The sequence below is a fragment of the Siphateles boraxobius genome, unplaced genomic scaffold (assembly GCF_051911475.1).
Source record: "Siphateles boraxobius isolate OS27281-9 unplaced genomic scaffold, OSU_SipBor_1 9, whole genome shotgun sequence".
NCBI lineage: Eukaryota > Metazoa > Chordata > Actinopteri > Cypriniformes > Leuciscidae > Siphateles > Siphateles boraxobius.
The window spans coordinates 23,848,538-23,870,668 of record NW_027509219.1 but is presented as its reverse complement, the minus strand read 5'-3'; the positions used below and the strand labels follow the sequence as shown (position 1 = coordinate 23,870,668).

Genomic DNA, 22,131 nt, shown 5'->3' with positions numbered 1-22,131 from the left:
GTAGTGCTCCGTGCACTAAAGTAAATTAATACAGTAATCACCCACAGACACGTTCATTGCAAAATGCAGTTTCATGGCTGCTTAAAATTTTTATGGCTGGAACTTAATTATAATGGCGTAAATGATCCTAATAGGTAATTTTACCTTCAGCTCCACAGCAGCTGAGCCAATCAGCATTAAGGATTCACTGTCCCAGACATCAATCTGCAGGGAGTGGAGCGCCAGGTATCGCAGGAACCACCTCCGTTCACCTGGCTTGAGGAACTGCGGGTCAACTCGGTACTGCAACTGCAGACCAGGAAAACCTGAGTATGAGGAAAATAAAAGTACAACCGGAAATAACCATACCTCCATAAACCATCTGTTTAGCCACCAAGCAAAATGTGTGGAAAATTTACATAAACATTTCTGAGCTACAATCCTCTTGCACGCACCACATCCTGGCAGTGATGAATATCAAACACTGGCAGTGCCAATGTTTTCTATATGTTCCCACTCATTTCCACGTGTCTAAAGTGATGACAGTAATCAGTTCTGAAAGTGCTTGGGTTTAACCCCAAACCTGTATGCTGTAACATTGTAGTTACATTTATGTGTTTATGCAAAGCTGGAGAAATGTACCTGTACTTCATGTGAACGGGGCAAGCAAATATTGCCTGCTAGTATAGACCTGAGCAGTGATTTAAAGTCAGGAAAAACAAGTGTAAAATATTGTAAGGAAGCATTATTGATGTTCTCAAAGGGATGTTTGGTAGATGCTGGTAGGCCAGAGAGGAAGGAACATGTGTAAAGAAGTAAAGAGGTGCAAGGCTGCTTTTTGATGTATGGTGGAGATGTTGGCAGACTAGCAACAAGGGAAGTGCAGTAGTTTAACCATGAAATGTCTGTAGTCTGGATGAGAAAAAGGACAAAAATATTAAGTACAACCTTTGGCCACAGCAAGGATGCATTAAATAGATGTAACAGGAAAGCCATTTATAATTGAATAAAAGATTTATATTTCAAGTAAATTGTGTTATTTTAACTGTCTATTCATCAAAAAACAAAACTGAAAAATATCTGTGACGAAAAATACACAATCCACAAAAATATTAAGCAGTTCAATATTTGAATCAATTGGTACTTAAGAAACCTTTATTTTTTATTACTTGAAAGTGGATGTGTTGCTACAAGTCCCCCTGTAGCCAGTAATTGTACCCCTTAAAAATCATCTTTGATCACCAAAATGACATATTTAAAAGTTTTTTCCTCGAAAATGTTTTTGAGACTGTCTTTGATTCACTGCAGTTTTAAGAGAAAATACTCAGCAATGGTATTGACTAATGGAATTAAAAACACCACATAGACATATAAACAACATCAAAAGCTTGATTTTCATCACAGGGGGACTTTAATGAAGTGTAAAAATATTTGTTTTCTTTCAATTATTAATGTATTTACTGTAATTGTTTATCAATTTAATGCATCCTTAAAGTGTATCCATATAGCCTAGTGTAAAAGAAAAGTGGTAAAGGTCCAAGCACCAATCCCTGTGGGACCCCAGTGGAGCAAGGCGTGTAAGCCTTTCCAGTTGACTTGGTACCTACTGTCATCCAGGTAAAATATAAACCAGAAAAGTACTGACTTATAAATGAGCATTTCTACCATCTTAGAGATCAATAGTTTGTTGTTTGCAGCATCAAATGCTGCCAAAAGATCCAGAACAAACAGTATGGAGTTAAGCAAGGACACGCTGTGTGTTTATGGGAACAACAGCAGTTTGAGTAGACTGACTGGATTTGAAGCCTGATTTATGGGGTCAAGCAGGTTGAGCACAGTCGAAATTGAACACCAATAAACACAACAAACCCTGGATGCATTTTCATTCGTGGCAAAGCAAAACAAACAAATGCAACACTAATGCTTAATGAAGTCAAAATGTTAAACTGGATGTTGCTTTTACATTGTGCTACTTCAGGCAGAGAGCCAAAAATATAATTTCTTCATTGAAGTGAAGTGCAATGCTCAGCTGAGGATCTGGGATGAGATGTTAAGCAACAACAAGTAATTGCACAATAACAGCATCATATCCCACAGGATACAGATGTTCCCTCCACAGACATCAAAAGGCCTTCCGCAAAATATCATCATCATTCAGCCTGTAATCTTTATGGCACTGTATGGCTCATTGTTTTGTATAGTTGGGCCAGAAGTGCGTCTAAGGGCTGAGTTCTGTGCACTGTGGCATAATGCTTTAACGCCTTATAGCTGGGGTCTTCAATAGGGGGTCTGCAACCCCTGGAGTTACAGACAATTATCATTTTTACTCAAACTAATTTTTGTGAAAAAAAGAAAGATAAAGGAGAAGTAAATGTTTTATTGTTTGTCCCCCATTAAAATTAACTAAAATTTACATGCAATGTACACTGTACATAATTGGTCATTATTTTAATAGTTTTGCATTGTAAGCATCAATACAAAGTATGTAAATACATTAATGTGGTTCTACATGTATTCTATATCAGGGCTGAGAACTAAACTGAATGTCTTTTAAATTCTGCATCGATTCCTGAATTAAAATTTACATTGAATTGAGGTAACAAAAAGGATAGAGAATTACAATGAGGATGGATGGAGACAGACAGACAGACAGCCAGACGGATAGACTGATAGATGGATAGATAGATAGATAAAACAACAGACAAAAAGACAGACAGACAGAATGATATTATAGGCCAGGCTTAAAATGCAACACTCAAGTTTTATACAATGTGTAACAGGGGGTTCCTGCTAAAGGTTTGCACATTCACCCTAGATGTATTTTTCATGTATGATATTACGTCTCTTCTGAAATAAAAAGGCTGAAAGCAGGCTGTTAGAGCTGATCCTCTTGTACCCCTGCATCTCTCCATCATGCTCTCTCGCTCTGTCATTCTCTCATTATCTGTCTCATTTCTTCTGTTCTCTTCCTCCACCACCCTATCTATCTTACTCTTCAACCTTTGTTCTACCTTCATAGTCTATTCCTTCGTTCTTCTCAGGTGTACGCTGCAGGCAAATGAGAGGTTCCCTACTTAACATGAGAAAGACACATCCTTATGTCATGTATGTATGTTCCACCTCATCGGATACTTTATCTAACCAATCAGTAGAGACCGTTTTATACGAATTGCAACAAGTGGTAAAATTGCTACACAGATTTTCCCTCGGATTGGGACCTTTTTTTCAGTCAAGGAGGTGCTCTCAACAAATAAGTTTTAGCCAAGATTTTCATGGTATAACATGATAGCAAGAAGCCCCAATCTGGCAATGGGAAAAGTGCACTTGAGGTCCTCTTAGCTCAACATTTTAAGGTCCTTTAAATTATCGGCCTTCGCCAGTCTGTGAGAAACTATTGATAAAAATAACTCACATCAGAGGCAGGTAATAAGTATTTTTGGCAGCCATATGAACCGACAGAGCCAAAACTGTTTTCTCAGCACTACCAAGTTCATCACAAAGTCACGCCGTTTCTACACTTCTCCTCAGCAGGCTGCTATGTATGAAGACTCCTCCTTAAAAGCAATTACTGGACTTTGACCAAAAGCTGTAAAACTATAATTGCTCATTTTTTAGAGTTTTATTCACTAAAACACTGCATGTGTTGCAGTAAAAAAAACGCTATAAATGTTTACAGACATTAATCAAATTCATGAGAGCAAAAAAAAAGGGAAAAAAAGCAATTTTGATGAGTGCAGTAAAAATGCCTTTGTTTTCAGATGATTAGCAAAGATTCTTTTGAAACAAAAGACAACAAGTGAAATAAAAAGTGTTGAGCAGAATCATAAAGCATTTGTAGGAGGATGGAAATCATACCAGATTTAAGTGTGCCGTCCTTGTTGATAAGGGAGAGGACACAGGGGAAATGAGGATTGGATTTGAGCTTGCTGTTCCTCTCCGGCTCAAGCAGCTTCAGACGCTCTGTGGTGACAGGGTGGAAGCGGTAAAGCTGGAAACTGAAATGGACAGAGCTGGGCCAGTCTGAATTCACACCAGTTTGAGGGACCCTATGAAGAGACAGACAACTAATTGGCATTGAGGAATGTGGCATTATTGAAAAGCAATGATGACATACGTTAAGATAAGATTGGATCAGTGAGGACATTGTAAATGACTTGGAAGAAATATTATGTGTGGAGTCGGTCTAAGTACCCCATTATTTGGAGTCACTTGGTGGCACTTTGTTATGAAGAATCAATCTGAGTGACTCCACAATGATGAACAAGTCTCAGTGACTGGATGATAAAGAGCCAGTCTGAGTGACTCCTTCATAAAGAACCACTATCAGCGATGCAATGATGAAGAGTCAGTTCAAGGCACACTATGATGAAGAATCACAGCATGACAAACTCCTTTCAACCAGATCAATAGTAACTGATTTAAAGTTTTTTTTTTAAATGGCTAGAGATCATATGACGATGAATCAAAATAAAGATAAGTGTCCTATGAAAGCATACTGTAACTTGCAAAACTAAAAACTCCCTCTCACTCATTAAAATTCGCTGTAAAAATGTGCTATTTTATACTTCTGTCATCAGTCAGATGAATTTACTCAAACAAAAACTAAATGAATTACTTTTTATTAGGGCTGTGAATCTTTGGGTAGGCAGCGAATCGATTCGATTCACAGGTTTTCGATTCGATTCAAGAACGATTTTTGAAAATTCAGAAAGATTTGATTCAATGCGATTCACATTAAAATTCGATGCGATTCGAATAATTCGATTCGATTCTTATTTTTTTATATGCATTCATAGGATTATTTAAATGCTTCACCCAATGGGTCTTAGGGTGTACTCACACTAGCCAGTTTGAACCGTGCCCGAGTGCGTTTGACCACCAAAGCGCGGTTCGTTTGACTAGTGTGAGTGCTCCGAACCGTGCCCGGGCGCGGCTCGATTAGCCGGCCCTGGCCCGCTTGGAAGAGGTGGGCCAGAGCACGGTTCAGTTGGACTCGGGGGCGGTTCGCATGCAGTGTGAGCGCTAACCGTGCTGGAGCACGGAACAGGACGCGTGATGTACGGGAACTGTAGTCCGTAAGGGCTGTGGACCACCGTGGACCAAACGATACAAATTTATCCAAAAAGAAAACAGAGCAATGGACTCCATTGTGTTCAGAGAGCGCCGCTCTTCTTGTTTATCCCGAAACCGTCGCACCATAATGACGTAAGCGTGCTCCGGCACGAATGCTGAAACCCTATGTGAGTGCAGGCCAGAGGGGGAGTGGGGAGGGGGGACAATCGTACTCGGGCCCGGTTCATGGCAACCGTGCCTAGTGTGAGTACACCCTTAGTCAGGGTGTGAATTATACAGCTGCCTTTCGGGGTCAGAGTGAAAAAAAAAAAAGAATTAACGACATTTTGTCTATTGTTAACGTTAGTTCATGTTAGTTTTTAATGAATCTATTATTATACAAAATATTTCCAAAAAATGTAAACCAAGATGTAAAAAGGCTTTAAAAGTATAGTTAGTTCATCATGCTAACTATTTTGTAGGAACACTACCTTAAAGTGTTCCTGGTACATTAAACATCCTTCCATTGTGAGATTAAAAATACCATGAACTTTCCCAACTAAACCTTAACTAACGTTTCCTCATGGAATAGCTACTCTTTCTCTTTATCCGACTGAACATTTTCCTTGTGGTTCTGAAAGAAAACGCGCCGGGTGTCTACTTGTGCTATAGTAACGATTACGAATGCAACTTAAATGCGCATCTGATTGATGGATAAACCACGCGCTCTTATTTCAGTGTAATTAATGTTGTAGTTATTTCATCAGTTCAGTTTAACGACATTAAGTTACATTTCATTCATCATTCATGATTAATCGGAAGCGTGTGCATTTTAGACACCTATTATACGTTTTCTCTTTCCATGTAATAAATGCGCACCCTTGAATAAGTGGGGTTTTACTTTAACTGCTCAGGACGGGTATGACCCATTTCCGTAAAACTTCAGTATCTTATCTTAAAGAAAATAACGGTGACGTTTCCACGCAACGAGCGCGTTGTTTCATAGCAGTGCCCGCGCAATGATATGGCAGCTTTATCAATGGCTTGCTTTCTCGATAGAGAGCTGTCATCTGCTCATGTGAACACCAATGGCTGTCCTGAGGAGAGCTCAAACATGCACTGCTCAAAAATCTGTAGATGAGAGCTATATGGGACCGAGCGCGGGCGAAATCCAGTGAAAGATGGTAATAGTGCAGCGAGGATGTGAGAGCAGTGAGGACGCGAAATGACGCCGCACAACGTCTCAATTCGCATATGTAGTCATTTAATGTTTATATGTTTTAAAGCACTGAATCGATTTAGAATCGGAAATTATTCGATTCTTAGCATTTTAAATCGAATATTGACCGAAATAAACGATTCACGATTCGAAATACATGTTTCAAGATCGATGCATATGCATCGTCAGGATTTGTAATCGATGCATCGAGAAAACGAATGAATACACCCCTACTTTTTATGGTAGAACAAAGCTAAATGTGGACCTCAATGGAATAAATGTAAAAATAATATGGCAATAAAATAAAAATGGACCTCAATGGGGGGAAAAGTTATAACCCTAAACCTTACATGCAATCACCGCTCTACACTAACACATTCTAACACTGCCATTAATAAAGTTAATGGTGAACACCTGTCTGAATGAAACTGCTCACTTAATTAAAGACAATAAAACAGTATCATTGTACCAGAGCTTGAAATAATAATGCTTGAAGGTCTCTTGAAGTCAGAAAAAGAGCAGGTAAATCATAAAACAAAACTTCCTATTTAATCATGTGGAACTTCATTTCTTGAAAGCAAAATCAATAACTCCTGCAACTGAAGAAAAAAATCATTATTACTGTTTTATTTATTTTTTATTTGGTAAGGCAGGACTTTTGGTGAGAAACAACTTCCTTAAAATCATGATATTTTAAATCAATTAAATTAGCCAGTAATGGTCCACTACATTTTATGTAAGCAATAATCATCCATCACTGAACCTGAGAAAACGCTAGCAGCTCAGGGGCGATGGGTTCACACATTCAAACCTGAAAGTCTAAAAACCAACTTCATGCTGTTAGACGAGCAAGAGGATAAACAAAAGATATAAATAATTAAATGAAAGGATATAAATGAATTAATCAAAGTCCTAGGTGACATTTGAGAGCTGGCAGGGCAATGTGAAGAGTTCGTCTCCATCCTCAGCAGAATGAATTAAAATGGAGGGACAGATTAGGGAGGGATGATTGCTTTCTTTTCTCTTTGTGAGGAAGATTAGCAATCAATCACTCAGAATTAGATAAGGATAGAAACTATTTAGAGTGCGGACAATTGGCAGGCCCACTGAGAGCGATCACATCACAATTCTAGAGTTTAAGTGCTATTCACTCAAAATGTCAGTTCTGACCTCAAAGCCAATCAAATGACTTGATTTCTTCAATTAAAAGAATATGCCTTACAGCTATGCGAGGATTTCACATCAATATTCATCTGGTAAACAAAGGGATGGACAGCTCCGCATGGTGAGTGGGAAAACTGAGATTTCTAAAAGACACACAAATACACAATAACTACATATTTTAGAAGGGAGATTAATTTAGCAGATAAACCACAGTTTTCTTCCTTTACAAAAGAGAAAATGTATTCAGGTTTTCCATCTACCTTTAAAACCCAATGGGTCAAATAAGTCATGTCGGTTGACTCACCAGCTTTCTTACTGTGTGTTAAGAAAAAAAGAAGTTTCCAACAGCATTCCAGTCAAGAGAATTTAAAAATCTACTGACCTATCAAAGTGACAATGTTCTGTTTATTCTAAGCACAAGCTGCAGTTATTACATTTGCCGCTTTAAAGGGGTCATGACATCACACCAAATTTCCCTTGATCTATGTACCATCAAAACATCCTGCAAGTTCCGTAACCTAAAACGTCCTCCCCATTATAAACAAATAATTTATTAAATCAAGCTCCAAATTCAGCTTGTTTGGGTATTTTAATATCTGTGATGTCACACGAGCAAATATATTTGCATATGATTGCTTCTAGAGCAAAATATCAACAAATATTTTTACATCATCACACCACAGGCCCCACTCACTTGTGTTAAGTCGCTTAATGGCTGATAATTGTCTACTCCAGACACGACTGTCACGTCAAAAGCAAAGAGAGCCCATTATAATCACTGATGCTGTCTAAACTGGATGCCCATTCAATTTCTAACATACTCCACGCGCTTGTGTCAGCTGATAAAAGGACAAATGGAAGAGTAAAAGAACGTGCCTCGACGTGTCCTGTTTAAACAGCTCGTATGCATCTCTGTACAGACCTCATAAGGTCAGGATTCATTTTTAATGGCGTCCCGGATCGCGTTGGAGGATTATATGTTTAGCTCTGAGCATTTTGTTTCATAAACAAGACAGTGCAATGGAGATTTTGCAAAGAAACTTTTGTATAAACATAAAGCAGCCAACTGCATTGGATTGGACGCAACTACAATGCCAACTGCAAGTAAAGAATTTCATAATGCTTTGTCTGTAATTGACAGTTTTATTTGGTTATTTTTTTTCAAAACACATACTCACATGCAATAGCAAGAGGGTGTTGATACTTTTTCCATGCAATGACATTAGCCAATCATAAAAGTGGCTGCTTAATAAAAAGCCTTAAAGGAAGCATCGCTTAAAAGCAGATAATTTCAAACATGAGGGTTGAAAATAAAAAAAAAATCCTCATATATCCTTTTTGTGCAAAAAACTTTACTAGCATTGTAAGAGAACCTCATGAAAAAAAAGTATTGGGCTGTACGATTTAAAAAATATATATATTGTGATAGACTAAATTGTACCCTTTTCCAATTTACTTATAGCATTAAGCCATATAACTATTTCAATTTTATATTCTTAATTAATTATCCCTATTTATTTATTTATTTATGTTAATAAATTAAAATTAATTTTTAGCGTTTTTAATCAACTCACAAACCCCTGTTTGGGAACCCTATGATAAATTCATTCATACAAGGATTTAAGATTCATTTTTGTGCAATGAATCATATTTCATTGTATTAAATGCGTTAAATGAATAGACCTAAAACCCTAATAAAAAAATTAATAAATGGATCTCAAGGCTTTAAAGGGCTGAAAAGAATTATCACCTTCTCCTCCCATTTGAAAAATACAACAACCTGACAGTAAGAGGGATGCAGAGAAAATACAAGAGAAAGAGAGGGAGAGTGTACTTTAAATCTATCAATGCCTGATTTGAGAACAGAGAGGTGCCCGAATCTGTCACAACCACACTTGACAAGTGCCATTTCTTATGTGGACAAGTTAGCATCAATACTTGCGTGATATATGGACATTGGCTGATTGGGGGCAGAGAGAAGTTAGCCAGAGATGCTTGGCCCTGAACCAGCACTTGAAGAGCTGCATTACTATTGAAATAAAGGACCCTGACATCTCCTGTTTGATAGCTAGTGTTTCAGCACTGCTCGTAAAGGCTGTAGACTAGAACATACTGCTCCATAACAGACCTGCCAGTGAATCTTTCTAAGTAGATTAATTCATATTGCAATTCATTACTAAAATTACTATATTATATCACAACATAATACTATTATACAGTTTTATTACATTTTCAATATAACTTTTGGCTTTTTTTCCCAAACATTGTTTTAAATACTTTTTCCTGGAATACACAAATTACCAACTGAAATAAACAATTTATTTTAATAGAGTACTTGAATAAATTACATTATTACAGAGAGATTCGCATTCATTTCCAGTATGTCTAACTCTGACCAATGCCAACAGACACCAAAAGGGGTAACACACTGATCAGACAAAACCCAACAAACGTGATTGTTGGTGTTTGTCTGTGCTGTGTGAATTGGCCTTACCATTTAAAAGATTGCATGCACTGTGACAATGTTTTCAACACGCAGCCAAACTTTTAATGAACCATTTTTCATTAAAAGATGCAGTCAATTAAATAAAAAAAAAACATCACAGATATTAATGCACACAGATAAAAGAACACAGCAGTACAAACAAAAGAAGAGTTCAACAACAAAACAGTGCAGATAAGATGTCCAGACATCAAACGTACCTGGTAAAGGCCAGGAACTGCAGGATGAGAGTGTTGGCCTGCAGATGATCTGCTTCTTCTCTCTGGAGGTCAAAGTTGACAGGCTCCGAAGGATCCAAAACCTCAGCCACCTGGTTCTGATGGTCCAGGATCTGAGGAAAACCAGAGGAGAAGAGCTGGGCCAAAGATCTCCGGGAGGTCGATCTGGAAGAGCTGAGATAGAGAAATCGCATTTGCACAGCTAAAAATTGGCTGTCAGTAGAATATACAGTATACACGTGACATTTCTAATGATATGTTAAGCATTACATAATGTAGTAGCTTTTTCCAGTACATTCAATCACCTAAGCATTTCATTTACTTACTGAACATCTGCCTTAATGAGCCTTTTTCAGTTCTTTGTGCTTCATTGATCTTCAGTCACAATACTGTACCTGCACACACACCTGAAGCTGCCAAGTGCTGTCAAGACAACACGTGGCAGGCAGCCTACTGTGCATTATCAGGTACATTCTGTATCTCTTCACAATATATCACATGCACAACGTTGTAAAAACCCTTTTATCAACAGCATGATCTGTGTCAAATGTTAAAGGGTACTATAAAATCATCTGGTGGGATCTGGTAATATGTCCTGCTGTGATATCTTAAATGGGATCTCACACATGAGATGAGATACATGGTTTTGAGAGGCTTGCATCAAGCAGTTTCTTAAAGATGTCAGAAATGTCTACTTTCTTGAAAGACTTGCATTGTCGCTCAAAGATAAAAGCATTTGAAATATGTCCCGTTAGACATGGAAAGAAAATTGCACCAAAAGAAAGCAAACAACAGCAAATAAAATAAAATGTGGGTGGTAAAACCGCTGTCGGGCAGAACTGTACAGCACAATGTAAAATTTTAAATGGTTGATACAGTATATATGCACAATCTCATAGATAGCAAATAAAACAAATAAAGCCAACATGATGTCAAAATTGACTATTTACTTCCTTACTGCATGTCTAATTGCGAATTAATATTTGATGCATATTATTCCAAATAAACATTAATAATCTCATAATCTATCATAAACTGTAACCAACCATCATCATTTTTAATCAACATATAAAAAACCTCATGCATGCGCAGTGCGCGCACACACACACACACACACACACACACACACACACACACACACACACACACACACACACACACACACACACACACACACACACACACACACACACACACACACACACAAACATTCACATATACATAAAACATGTTTCCATCCCTGTAAACACAGTACTGTATGTAATCTCTATGAGCAATCTGGCTCACAGTAAGAATATTTCCCCTGTACTGAAGCTGTTTATTTAGGACTTATGTTTAGGAATCCCTAACGAGGGTTTTTCCAACATTACAGAACAGCGAAAATATGTGTGAGCGTAATGACAGAAGGACTTTAATATGTTCTTCCAGTGACTAAAAACTAATTAGGAGGTATAGTAATTAGGCCTACACTTATACCAGAGGCTTTTAATTGCCACAGTCAAAGAAGAATTTAATATTACCTATGGATCATGTAATTTTCTGCTGAATTACACATTAATAGTCCTTGCTTATTATTTTCACACACGTCCGCCCAATATATTCTTACCAGGACACAAACAGAAAAAAAAGACAAAGAAAGAAAGATATAGAGGGAGACAGACATGAAGAAAGATGAGGCCAGATAGAGACTGAAAGAGAAACTGTCATGTTTGGGTAATAATTTCTTTAACTTAATTCAAATGCATTATTAATATATAATCGGTTAAAACTATTTAATTAATTACATGATATGCTGATTAAGAAACTAAAACAAATCACAGTTACATAGTATTGGGGTAGACGAGAGTACTACACAAACATTACTCAAAGGGGATTTATTAATTGATTAAACATTATCCTATAACTGGCCTATACAGTCCACAGCAATACATTTCACAATTGAGTTTGGTCAGCATGATTAAATTACAAAAATGTTATTAATTATTATAAAAATGATTTTTTTTATTGTGTTCTTTTTAGTTTCTATTGGACTATTGGTTTCTCGTAATGACAACAGACCAGTGGGATTTGTCCTCATAACCAGCAACTCATTTAAAACCCCCTGAATAAAAGAAAAGAGATTTTGTTATTATGTAAATGTTTTATTATAATATCCTAGGGAAATCAAAAGCACTTCTGTCCTTGTCCGTGAGGGTCTGAGCTCTTCAGAAAACACATACATATAAATCTAACCAATTAAAGTCCCTCACATAGGAAAAAATATTATTTAAATTCACCTCCAGTCCAAATGAAAGAGCTTTATTCATTCCACCTGGTTTAGTATTCAGACTTCAAATTTAATTTTAAAGGGTTCAATCAGATATGACAACTGACTCAAATTAGAGCTCTTATTTTAAATAAAGTTTTAAATGACACACATTGGTCCCCTGCGCTCTGTGAATCTGCAGGGCCAGATGAAGATAATGTTGGCCTGTTAACTGTCTTTGGTCAGAATTAGATGATGATGTGACAACGAACAGCTCTTGAATGACAACTCCGTACTCCCTGAGATTTTAAATGGCCATCTCAACTCAGTTTCAGCAAAACTGTTTCCACTTTTAAAGGACAGCACAAGTCCACATATTAACAAAGACAAGGCCTGCTAAAATAAACATGACATACAAATGTGTTGGTGTATTGAAAATGGAGCAATGGTGACAGAAAGGGATATTGAGAGACAAATTGGAATTAGAGAAAGCAGCAAATTCATGCATGATGGGGAAATAGACTGATGTCTGTTTATCTGTCTGTCTAATTCCATTTGTCCGTCCATCCATTCATCAATCTATGTTATATATTAAAACTAAAATTTGCCATACTGCCATAATTAGCACAATGTCTGTACGAGCATTTGCATATGCATACAGTATGTGCATACAAAAGTATTAAAAGGTACAGAAGCAAATGCAGATTTGCTTCATTAACTTGAGTGAAGAATATGGCTCCTGTACAGCTGAATTGTTAGTGTGTCTATCTGTTTCTCACCCGGCAGAGTGTGTTCCAAGCGTGATGACAGGGGCATGCACTGGGGTGAAGGTCAGCTCCTGCATCTCATCCTCTTCCTCACTTCTGTCTCCCTCTCTCTCCTGCACACTCAGCTCCAGGTGAGCTATGCTGCTGGCAACTGGACGCTCCTGATTCCATTTAAAACAACACACATGCGTGGAAAGAGAAAAACAGACAATTTCAGAAGTCATTTTGGACTGAAATTCAGGAACAGATTTTGAAATTTTGTGAAACAAAAACCCAGAGACGTCTTGATGAAGTTTTGACTCATCTATCTTGTCTCTCTCTTTGAGAACATACTGAGAATATTTCATTAGCAAATCTAAAACGACCTCCTAAAATGTGTAAAAAAGTAACGCCCGTTTCACACATACTCCATTTGCAGTGCGTATTTTTTTCCATAACTATGTTAACAGGTTAGAGCTTTCACACTGCTCGCGGATTCAGTCCGGCAGTGCGTTTCAGGTGCAGTGCGGATACAGCAGTGTAGCGATCGTTTCTGCACCGAGTTTATTTCTGCTGTGCTGCACGCGCTGAATTAAAGTGACAGCGCATTGGTTCGTAGTCAAAATGAACACGGATTGACATGAAAATATAGTAATCTCACCATAAATGCATTTACTTAAATTATACTACTATTTTTCACAGTCATTTTCTTTTTAATTTTAAGCAAGGAAAACTACACAGTACCTCAACAACGCGACATAATGGATGTAGCCTACTCGTCTCTTCGTGGAGGTGGAAAAACAAGTTCTTTGTGACCCACAATATTTCTTGTAAAAAAGATTTAAATGCAAAAGAAAAGGTATGAGAGAGCTGTTTTTGTTTTAATTTAAAATGTTTGTGATGTTAACATAAGGCTTAAATGTTTAAATGTTTTGCCACTTGCTTAAGCAACTTAATATATAAATCTATATAGAAGTAATAATAATAATACGTTTTTTAAGTGTATTGAGTTTAAAAGTAAATAGCCTAAGCCTGTGAAATAATTTAGACCTATAACTACTGTGCATAAATAGAATTGCAATGCTGAAACGTTTTTATATAATTTTATAAAAGACGCTGATAATGAAAATAGTGATTGAAATAAATAATAGAGAATTAATGTTGTGTTTGTGGTACAGCCGTAGATCAGTTGAGCACTGCAAACGCAGCATATGTGAAAGCACAATAGCGCGTGCTGCTCCTGCGCCGCATACGCACCGCAACACACACCACATATGCACTGCACACGGAGTATGTGTGAAACTGGCATAAGTCAAGACAACAGAGAGGTCAACAGTTCAAAGACAAACTCTGTCAGGACTATTTAGTATTGGAATGTTTCACAAAAAAATGACACTCCACAGCCAACAGAAACCCAAACACACTACAAGAACTTTATGAAATGCCTGAAGACAACTCTTGCACAAGGACTGTATCAAAGACTAAATACAGCATTTTATATTCTCCTAACAGTACCTATCATCAGGCAAAACACATATGGGCCACCTGAAATCTGGAACCCACGGAAATCTGTTCATTGGCCATCTGATTTATATTGCTGAAAAAGTGGCAATTATTTTCTCGATCAGACTAGCTTTAATCTGATTGGCTGGCTTTACACAATTCCTGGGAGTCAAGGTACACAGTTTTTCCCCTACAAAATTCCGCTTTGCCATCACAATAATAAATTACATTTCTAAATATTTCAACCACAAAAAAACAAAACTTTAAATTGTATTAATATCTCACAATAATACTGTTTGTACTTTATTTTTGATCAAATAAATGCAGGCTTGGTGAGCATAAGAGACTTGTTTTAAAAACATGAAAAAAATCTTACAGACCCCAAACGTTTCAACAGCAGTGCACTGTATATTATACTAATCAATTACCTTGTTTTTTTGCTGGCAAACTTTAGCTTGTATTGCACTTTTAATGTCACTGCCCACTTTTGATGAATTGCTTGTGTGGTAGCAATCCTCATCTGCATTTGTGTCTGCAAAATGAATAAATGTAGGCCTAGGTGTAGATGTGGCATGCTGGTATATGCATCCAAAATCACATCCAAGCATGCACACCACACACACACACACACACACACACACACACACACACACACACACACACACACACACACACACACACACACACACACACACACACACACACACACACACACACACACACACACACACACACACACACACACACACACACACACACACACACACACACAGAGACATACTGTATATTAAGCGGTCTACTTAAAGGTCCCATATTGTCAAAACTGAAATTTCCTGGATTTTTTCATGATAACAGAGGGCTAGAGGCTATGAAACTACCATATAAGTTTCAAAACAGTCGATCCACAGACAAATGCATACAGCCTGCACAAAGTAGGTGATGCCTTTTCAATAGCTGTTGTGATTTCCGTATAAATGTGATGTCAGAACTACTTGCCTTCAGTCACCACCCCCACAAATGGTGGGTCACTCAGAAACAACAGGCCAATCAGAAGAGAGGCTCATGAATATTAAGTAGACAGGCCAAAAACCCGTTCTTAGCAGAGCTCCTGAGAAAGGAGCTGTAAAAATATATTGAGGTGGTTTTTGGTACCACAAATATATATTCTTAAGGACATCAAAACCTAAAATAAAACTTTAGAAATTTGTACAATATGGGACCTTTAAAAAGAAAATTGCACGTGAATTTCAAAATTCTGCATTTGTTTTAAATCAGTATACAGCACAGGATGTTCACAATGCTTTGTGATATTTATGAATCTGTCCATCTGAAACCAGAGAAGGATTTGAATCTCTAACTTGAAGATAGGAAGAATTGATTTTTCTTTTAATCAATTAAAAGAAAAAAATTATTTATTTAACACAATCACAAAATCAGCGAGTCCTTTACCTAGAAATGATATGACTAGCATGGAGGAAGTTGAGCATAGCAGAAATTTCCTCCCTAATCGCTGTCATAATACCCCATGTGTGGCACAAACAGCCTAGAACAACTGTGGAGGAGGTAACAAAGCATTGTATAGTTAAATGCACTGCATGACTACAGGCAACAGCATAAACATACAAGCTCCCACACATGATTAGCATAATATCTGTGGATATCCTCATGCAAAATATGTGATATGCTCCCACTCTATACAGGCTGTATCTAAACACACTATATTTCCATTAAAATAACACAAGCACATTACCATTACAAACTGTTCTCATCCCAGATTTCTCAGCAGGATTAGCTAACAATGATTTGGAACACCTGTAATGATGTGCAAATACATCTCAAACAGGATATTTTTACACGAGGTACATTAAACTAGTTAAAATTCATATCATAATATTCGTATACATTTTCTTTGTAGCTAGCCTGGGAACTTTTACCTTTCTATGTTAAACAATCCTCCTCTATAATGTGCTCACTCAATAGTTTACCTAAAGAAGCAGTATCACGTTGTCGCCAGCTTCTACATTTATCTACGAAGGAAATGTAGTCTAATCCTTAGGTACAATTTCACAACAATAACCATTCGGCCCGATGGTGAAAAAAGTCTTACAGTGCGTAAAAATCTTAAAGCGACAGTAAAAAAAGAAAAAGAAAAAAAGAAGAAAAAACCTTTTCACAAAAATATTAAGCAGCACAACTGCTTTCAACATTTATAAACAATTAATCATCAAATCAGTATATTTGAATGATTTCTGATTGGTCATGTCACACTAAAGACTTGACTTATTATGTTAATCAAGAATCATATGAAGGTATTTCAGAGCTGAAGTGAACCAACTTGGTGGATCACTGATGGATATATTATGAGATAAATTTCTCAGTAACATGATTTTCCAATTTAGTGACATATACCCACTGAACCTGACCAGATCCTGAAGCAGCTTATTTAGTCCAACTGATGGAACAGTTAATGGTGCTCTTAGATGGGAAAGTTTTATTTTGCAGTTTGATTCACCAAAGTTTTTAACCTGCAAAATGGTAGTGAACAATTGCAGCCCATCATGTAAAAAACATTTTAATACGAAATTCCTGCTGCTATCGACAAGTTTGGTGAGGTTTTTGTGGTGTATAGGTGTGTTTACTGAGGAATCGTATGTGTGTTTTCTTTAAAGCATCAAAGCCACATATGTTTTGAGTGTAGGTGTTTTATTCCTTTGCATGAATGTATCTCTCTGTGCTTTGTTTTAAAAGAGCATATATATATTTCTGTATTGGTCTGAGTGTGTGTGTGTGTGTGTGTGTGTGTGTGTGTGTGTGTGTGTGTGTGTGTGTGTGTGTGTGTATGTGGGTGGAAAGCTTACGACATGTGACAGCTGGTGGGCCGATGCCATCAGGGAGGGAGAGAGCTGAGAGGGGAGCTGTTGTTGCCATGGAGACCCCACCGTGTGGCTCATGGTCGGGTAGCGTGAAGTCGCAACCAGCTGAGAGAGAGACAGCTGAAGAACAGAAACAGAGAAAAGAGGAAAAAAGAAGAAAAAAATTAATACATATTTATCACACAAAACAATGGGCAAAAGCATCTGACGGTGTGGCAATCCCCCGCAGCTGGCATCTATATAATGCCAACATCCAGCCAACACAAAAGAAGGATGAAATTAGAAACCTGTTTAGGTATAATGTGACAAATCCAGCTTTGGGTGCAGCTACGCACATATTTTCATACAAGCCCTAATTTCACTGTGAATGTTACACCGTTCATGTTTGCCTCAAGCTCCTAACTTGAGTCTCTGTTGTAGTCAAAATAACAAAAGTAAGTTTATCAAAAAGTTAAAAAAAAGTTAACAAAAAAAAAGGTTAACAAAAGTAACATTATAACTTGTATGAATGTTTTCTGACACAGTCATCAATTTCTGCATCTTTAAGATTCTGACTTCATTACCAACTAAATATCAGATTTTTCATATGAATTTTTTCGTTTAAAGTTTTTGTCTTTGGACAAAAGTATCCTTTAAATTTTGATGTCATATTGATTTTTGTTTTGTTTTACTCTGACTAAAACAGCATTTCATTTTAGTAGAAGAAAGAGTCTTGTGCGAACTGTCCTTGTAGTGAAAACCTAAATTTTTCTTCTTTTTCAAAAAAGGGTTAATATCTTGTAGTGTAGTTTATGTTTTAATTTAAAAAAAAGTATGAAATATCAGATTTAAAATGTGGTTTTAAAACATTTTAAACATTCACACTGTTGTTTTTATGGTACTCATTCATTATTATTAATATTATTATTAAATACATTATATTAAACATAATAATATGTAATATAATCAAAAAATATTCTTATTTTATTACATTTTAAAATGAACCAATAAAGACATACTGTATAACTATAGTTATTATACTACTGTACTGTAAAATAAAAAATAGATTTTAAAAATAATAATAAATTAACTTTATTTCAGACCAACAGTAAAATTACAAAACTAAAATTGATCGCATCTTAATCTCTTTGCTTTTAAATGTTAAACCTTTTATCTTATTTTGGTGGATAAGACCTTTTTGCTGACAACAGATTTATAAATGATACTCATTACAAATTTGGGAAATAGATACATTTTCAAATGCACATTATAAGTCTGCATCCCTGTTCTACAGCTAGCAACAAGAAATCATATCAGAATTATAAAAAGCTCTTCAATACTTATCTAAATGAAGACATTAAGGCAGTTGTGATGTAACTGTGCCGCTTTTAATCAGATTTAGTCAGATATTACTGTTTAAAAGTCTTCCTGCCGTGCTAATGCTCAGAGATCTGTACAGACTTTAGTTTGCATCATTTGCTGAAGTAGAGCACTCCTCTGCCCTTAAGAAAGGCTGATGGATTCCTAGGCTGTGTGATGTGATCTGTATAGCACAGGACTGGATAACTGTGACGGGGTCACTGGTGTTAAACTCATGACTCAACTGCCTCCAATACAGCCTAAATCACAGACAGCCAGTACAGCCTAAAAGCATTTCTCCACTGACCCCAATACAACATAAATTCATGGCTCACTGACCCCAATAATGCCTAAACGCATGACTACAGTGAGCCCCGATCAGCTGAAAAATCACTGTGAACACATAACATGAATTTAGACCGCGACTTTCCAATAGCGGGTTTTTGAATCCCTTGAAACTTTGCAATGCAGCGCTTCTCATGTTACAGTCTATTTAAGTCACTTACGTTGCATTGTACATCACTTTGAATAAGGATCTTTTATATAAAGAAATTGAAATGTTCATGATGGAACTGATCCCAATGGAAAATTAAAATTTAAAATTTGAATGTGTAAAATTAAAACAAATCACAACATAACATGTTACTCTTAAATTGCAGTTGCCCAATTCAGGGCAAATTAAATGATTACGTTTTATAATATAATATTTTTTAAATGCATCATATTTGACCCCACGTGTTCAACGAGTTCACTATTGTGCTGCCTTGATGGAGATCAACAATATTAGTGTTCCTGAACTGACAGCAGACACAAAAACAAATGACTCTCACTACAGTGACTCAATGAATTACACCCATCACTAAGAAAAGACAAGTAAGAAAACAGAGGGAGAGGAAAGACAGACAGATCCACATGATAGCAGAACTACTGAAAGACACACTGCCAACAGAAAAGGCACAAGGCCAGAATAAAAATCACGAACGTCGATATTCACAAAGCCAGCTCTTGTTTGACATACGCTCACTTTCATGCATACTAAAAAACATGAAATCAATAATGGAGGCATAGTGGTGTCTGAAAGAGAGAGAGAGAGAAACAGATAGAGAGAAGGGCCCTTTTTAAAAAGCACTAACTATAAATAGAGGGTGAGAGCATGCATCTAAAGTGATTATTTTAATGAACTAACTCTGAAATATGGGATGTACGAAAAATCGCTGGACGGCATTATTCAGGACTTGTGCATTAGAGCACAATAAGTCAGAAAAGCAACAAGGTACTGTACACCTGAACATCACATCCAAATGTGCTTGTTGAAGGTTTTATTTCGAAACTATAAGCATTAATAAAGCAGAACAGTTATTGCCTACTTTTTCCAGCCTTGGTTCCAGTATTTTGTCCATTCATTTTTCCCCATGAGGATTTCAAAATATTACTCAATATAGAGAGATCAAACAAGTTATCAACCAGATATGCCAGTCCCAAGATAAATCGCAACATTAAAGACAGTTTTGCAAAACTGTAATGCAAAATATTCAAATACATGTATGTAGATAAACAGATGGCCCAGTTGCCCTACACGCTTAATAAATAAACTACAGCTGGTCCAAAACGCATCAGCTAGAGTTCTTACTAGAACCAGGAAGTATGACCATATCAGCTCGGTTCTATTAACACTGCATTAAACATCTTATAAATTTTAAAATATTGCTGATACTCACAAAGCACTAAATGGTTTAGCTCCCCAGTACTTGAGCAAGCTCTTAACGCATTATAGTCCTTCACGTCTATTGCGATCTCAAAATTCTGGCCAGTTGATAATACCTAGAATATCAAAATCGACTGCTAGCTGTAGATCCTTTTCCTATTTAGCACCAAAACTCTGGAACAATCTTCCTAACATTGTTCGGGAACCAGACACGCTCTGTCAGTTTAAATCTTGACTAAAAACACATCTCTTTGACCTAACATACACATAACGCATTATAGACTTCTATAATTCAATGTTAGGCTGCATAGATTAGCTCAGCCGGAACCGTGAACACTTCCCATAAATCCTGATGTACTCGTTACATCATAAGAACGATGGTGTCTACGCTAATATTAGTCTCTCTGTTTATCCGAGGTGTACCGCAGTCCGCCGGATCTAGATCTGATGAAGGACCTGCGCCTGGACACGACGACAATGCAGTCCTGAAGTGTCAACTAGTCTCTCCCCTGTGAAGGCCTCCTTCCCTTTACCTCTGTACAAATAAAACGTTATCAAAATAGTTCCGGTTCACATGGCTACTCAGAAGCGATAAATAATTCTGTATTATACATTTTTATGGCCAGACAAGTAATTTGTTGAGGTCAATTTGTAAAGAAAGACTACACGGCTGCGCACATATATATTCAAACACGCATACCTATAGACTAAACATGTAATACGCATGTGCACGCCGTCAGCGTTTTCACAGGTTTGAGTTTTTAAAGCTTGCGCAGAGAAATTTATATATCTTTTTCTTCAAGGCTTGCACCTATTTTAAGGTTTGCGTTCTCGAGCCACCAGGCACTTTTGTTGTGCAAATGAGCGGGCTGGAGCGCATTTAGGGTTTTCTGTTAGAACGGTGTCGTGTAAGCGCCCCCTAAGTTAATAACTAATGATCTTTGCAATGGAAGTGAATCGATCAAAACTAACTTTAGCTGGACAATAACTTAACTCTAGAGCTGCTGTAAAGCAAAAACAATCTCTGTTCCGTTAATTTCCTATTATCACTGTAAAGCTGCTTTGAAACAGACCATCATTTTTAAAAGCACTATATAAATAAAGGTGACTTGACTTGACTTAAGAAGCCTAATGAGTAAGGAAGCACACTAAGTTATGTGTATGATATGTCATCACATTAAATGTGTGTCAAACATTTATGAAGGCCAATCTGTGTTTGATATCAGAGAACAAAGCATGCCACAAGTTCTGATCCATTATCTTTCCTTTTTGGGATGCAGAATGACTAAACCAGTCTGCACATGCTCCTCTGAATCCATGTATGAGAGAGAGAGAGAAAATTTGAGAACGAGACGGAGAAGCCCATCAATCACAGAGATGTGCCACAGCCCTGACAACATTTTCAGACAAAGTGAGGGACTCAGGCTTTATTGAACAAACACAGGCAGCAGGGTCGCTGAAAAAAGCACTTGAATCAACCTTTCCAAATTGGTGTCCCTCTAAATTAGTGCCATACCAAAATCGATGCAGACCAGATCCATCCTTCTGTGCTGTGGAGCCTAGGAAGTGTCACTGGATATTTTAAA

General features: G+C 37.0%; 1 protein-coding gene across 2 annotated transcripts in view; it reads right to left on the bottom strand.

Moving 5' to 3' along the window:
* Positions 1 to 22,131, bottom strand: part of nphp4 (nephronophthisis 4) — a 222,810-nt gene that overhangs the window by 42,236 nt on the left and 158,443 nt on the right. For both annotated transcript variants that reach the window (XM_077224388.1, XM_077224389.1), the window contains exons 12-16: positions 17,488 to 17,622; positions 13,160 to 13,308; positions 10,118 to 10,309; positions 3,835 to 4,025; positions 145 to 305 (exon numbers count right to left, since the gene is read on the bottom strand). In XM_077224388.1, coding sequence (XP_077080503.1) covers positions 145 to 305; positions 3,835 to 4,025; positions 10,118 to 10,309; positions 13,160 to 13,308; positions 17,488 to 17,622 — 828 coding nt within the window. The remainder of the gene's footprint in view (positions 1 to 144; positions 306 to 3,834; positions 4,026 to 10,117; positions 10,310 to 13,159; positions 13,309 to 17,487; positions 17,623 to 22,131) is intronic.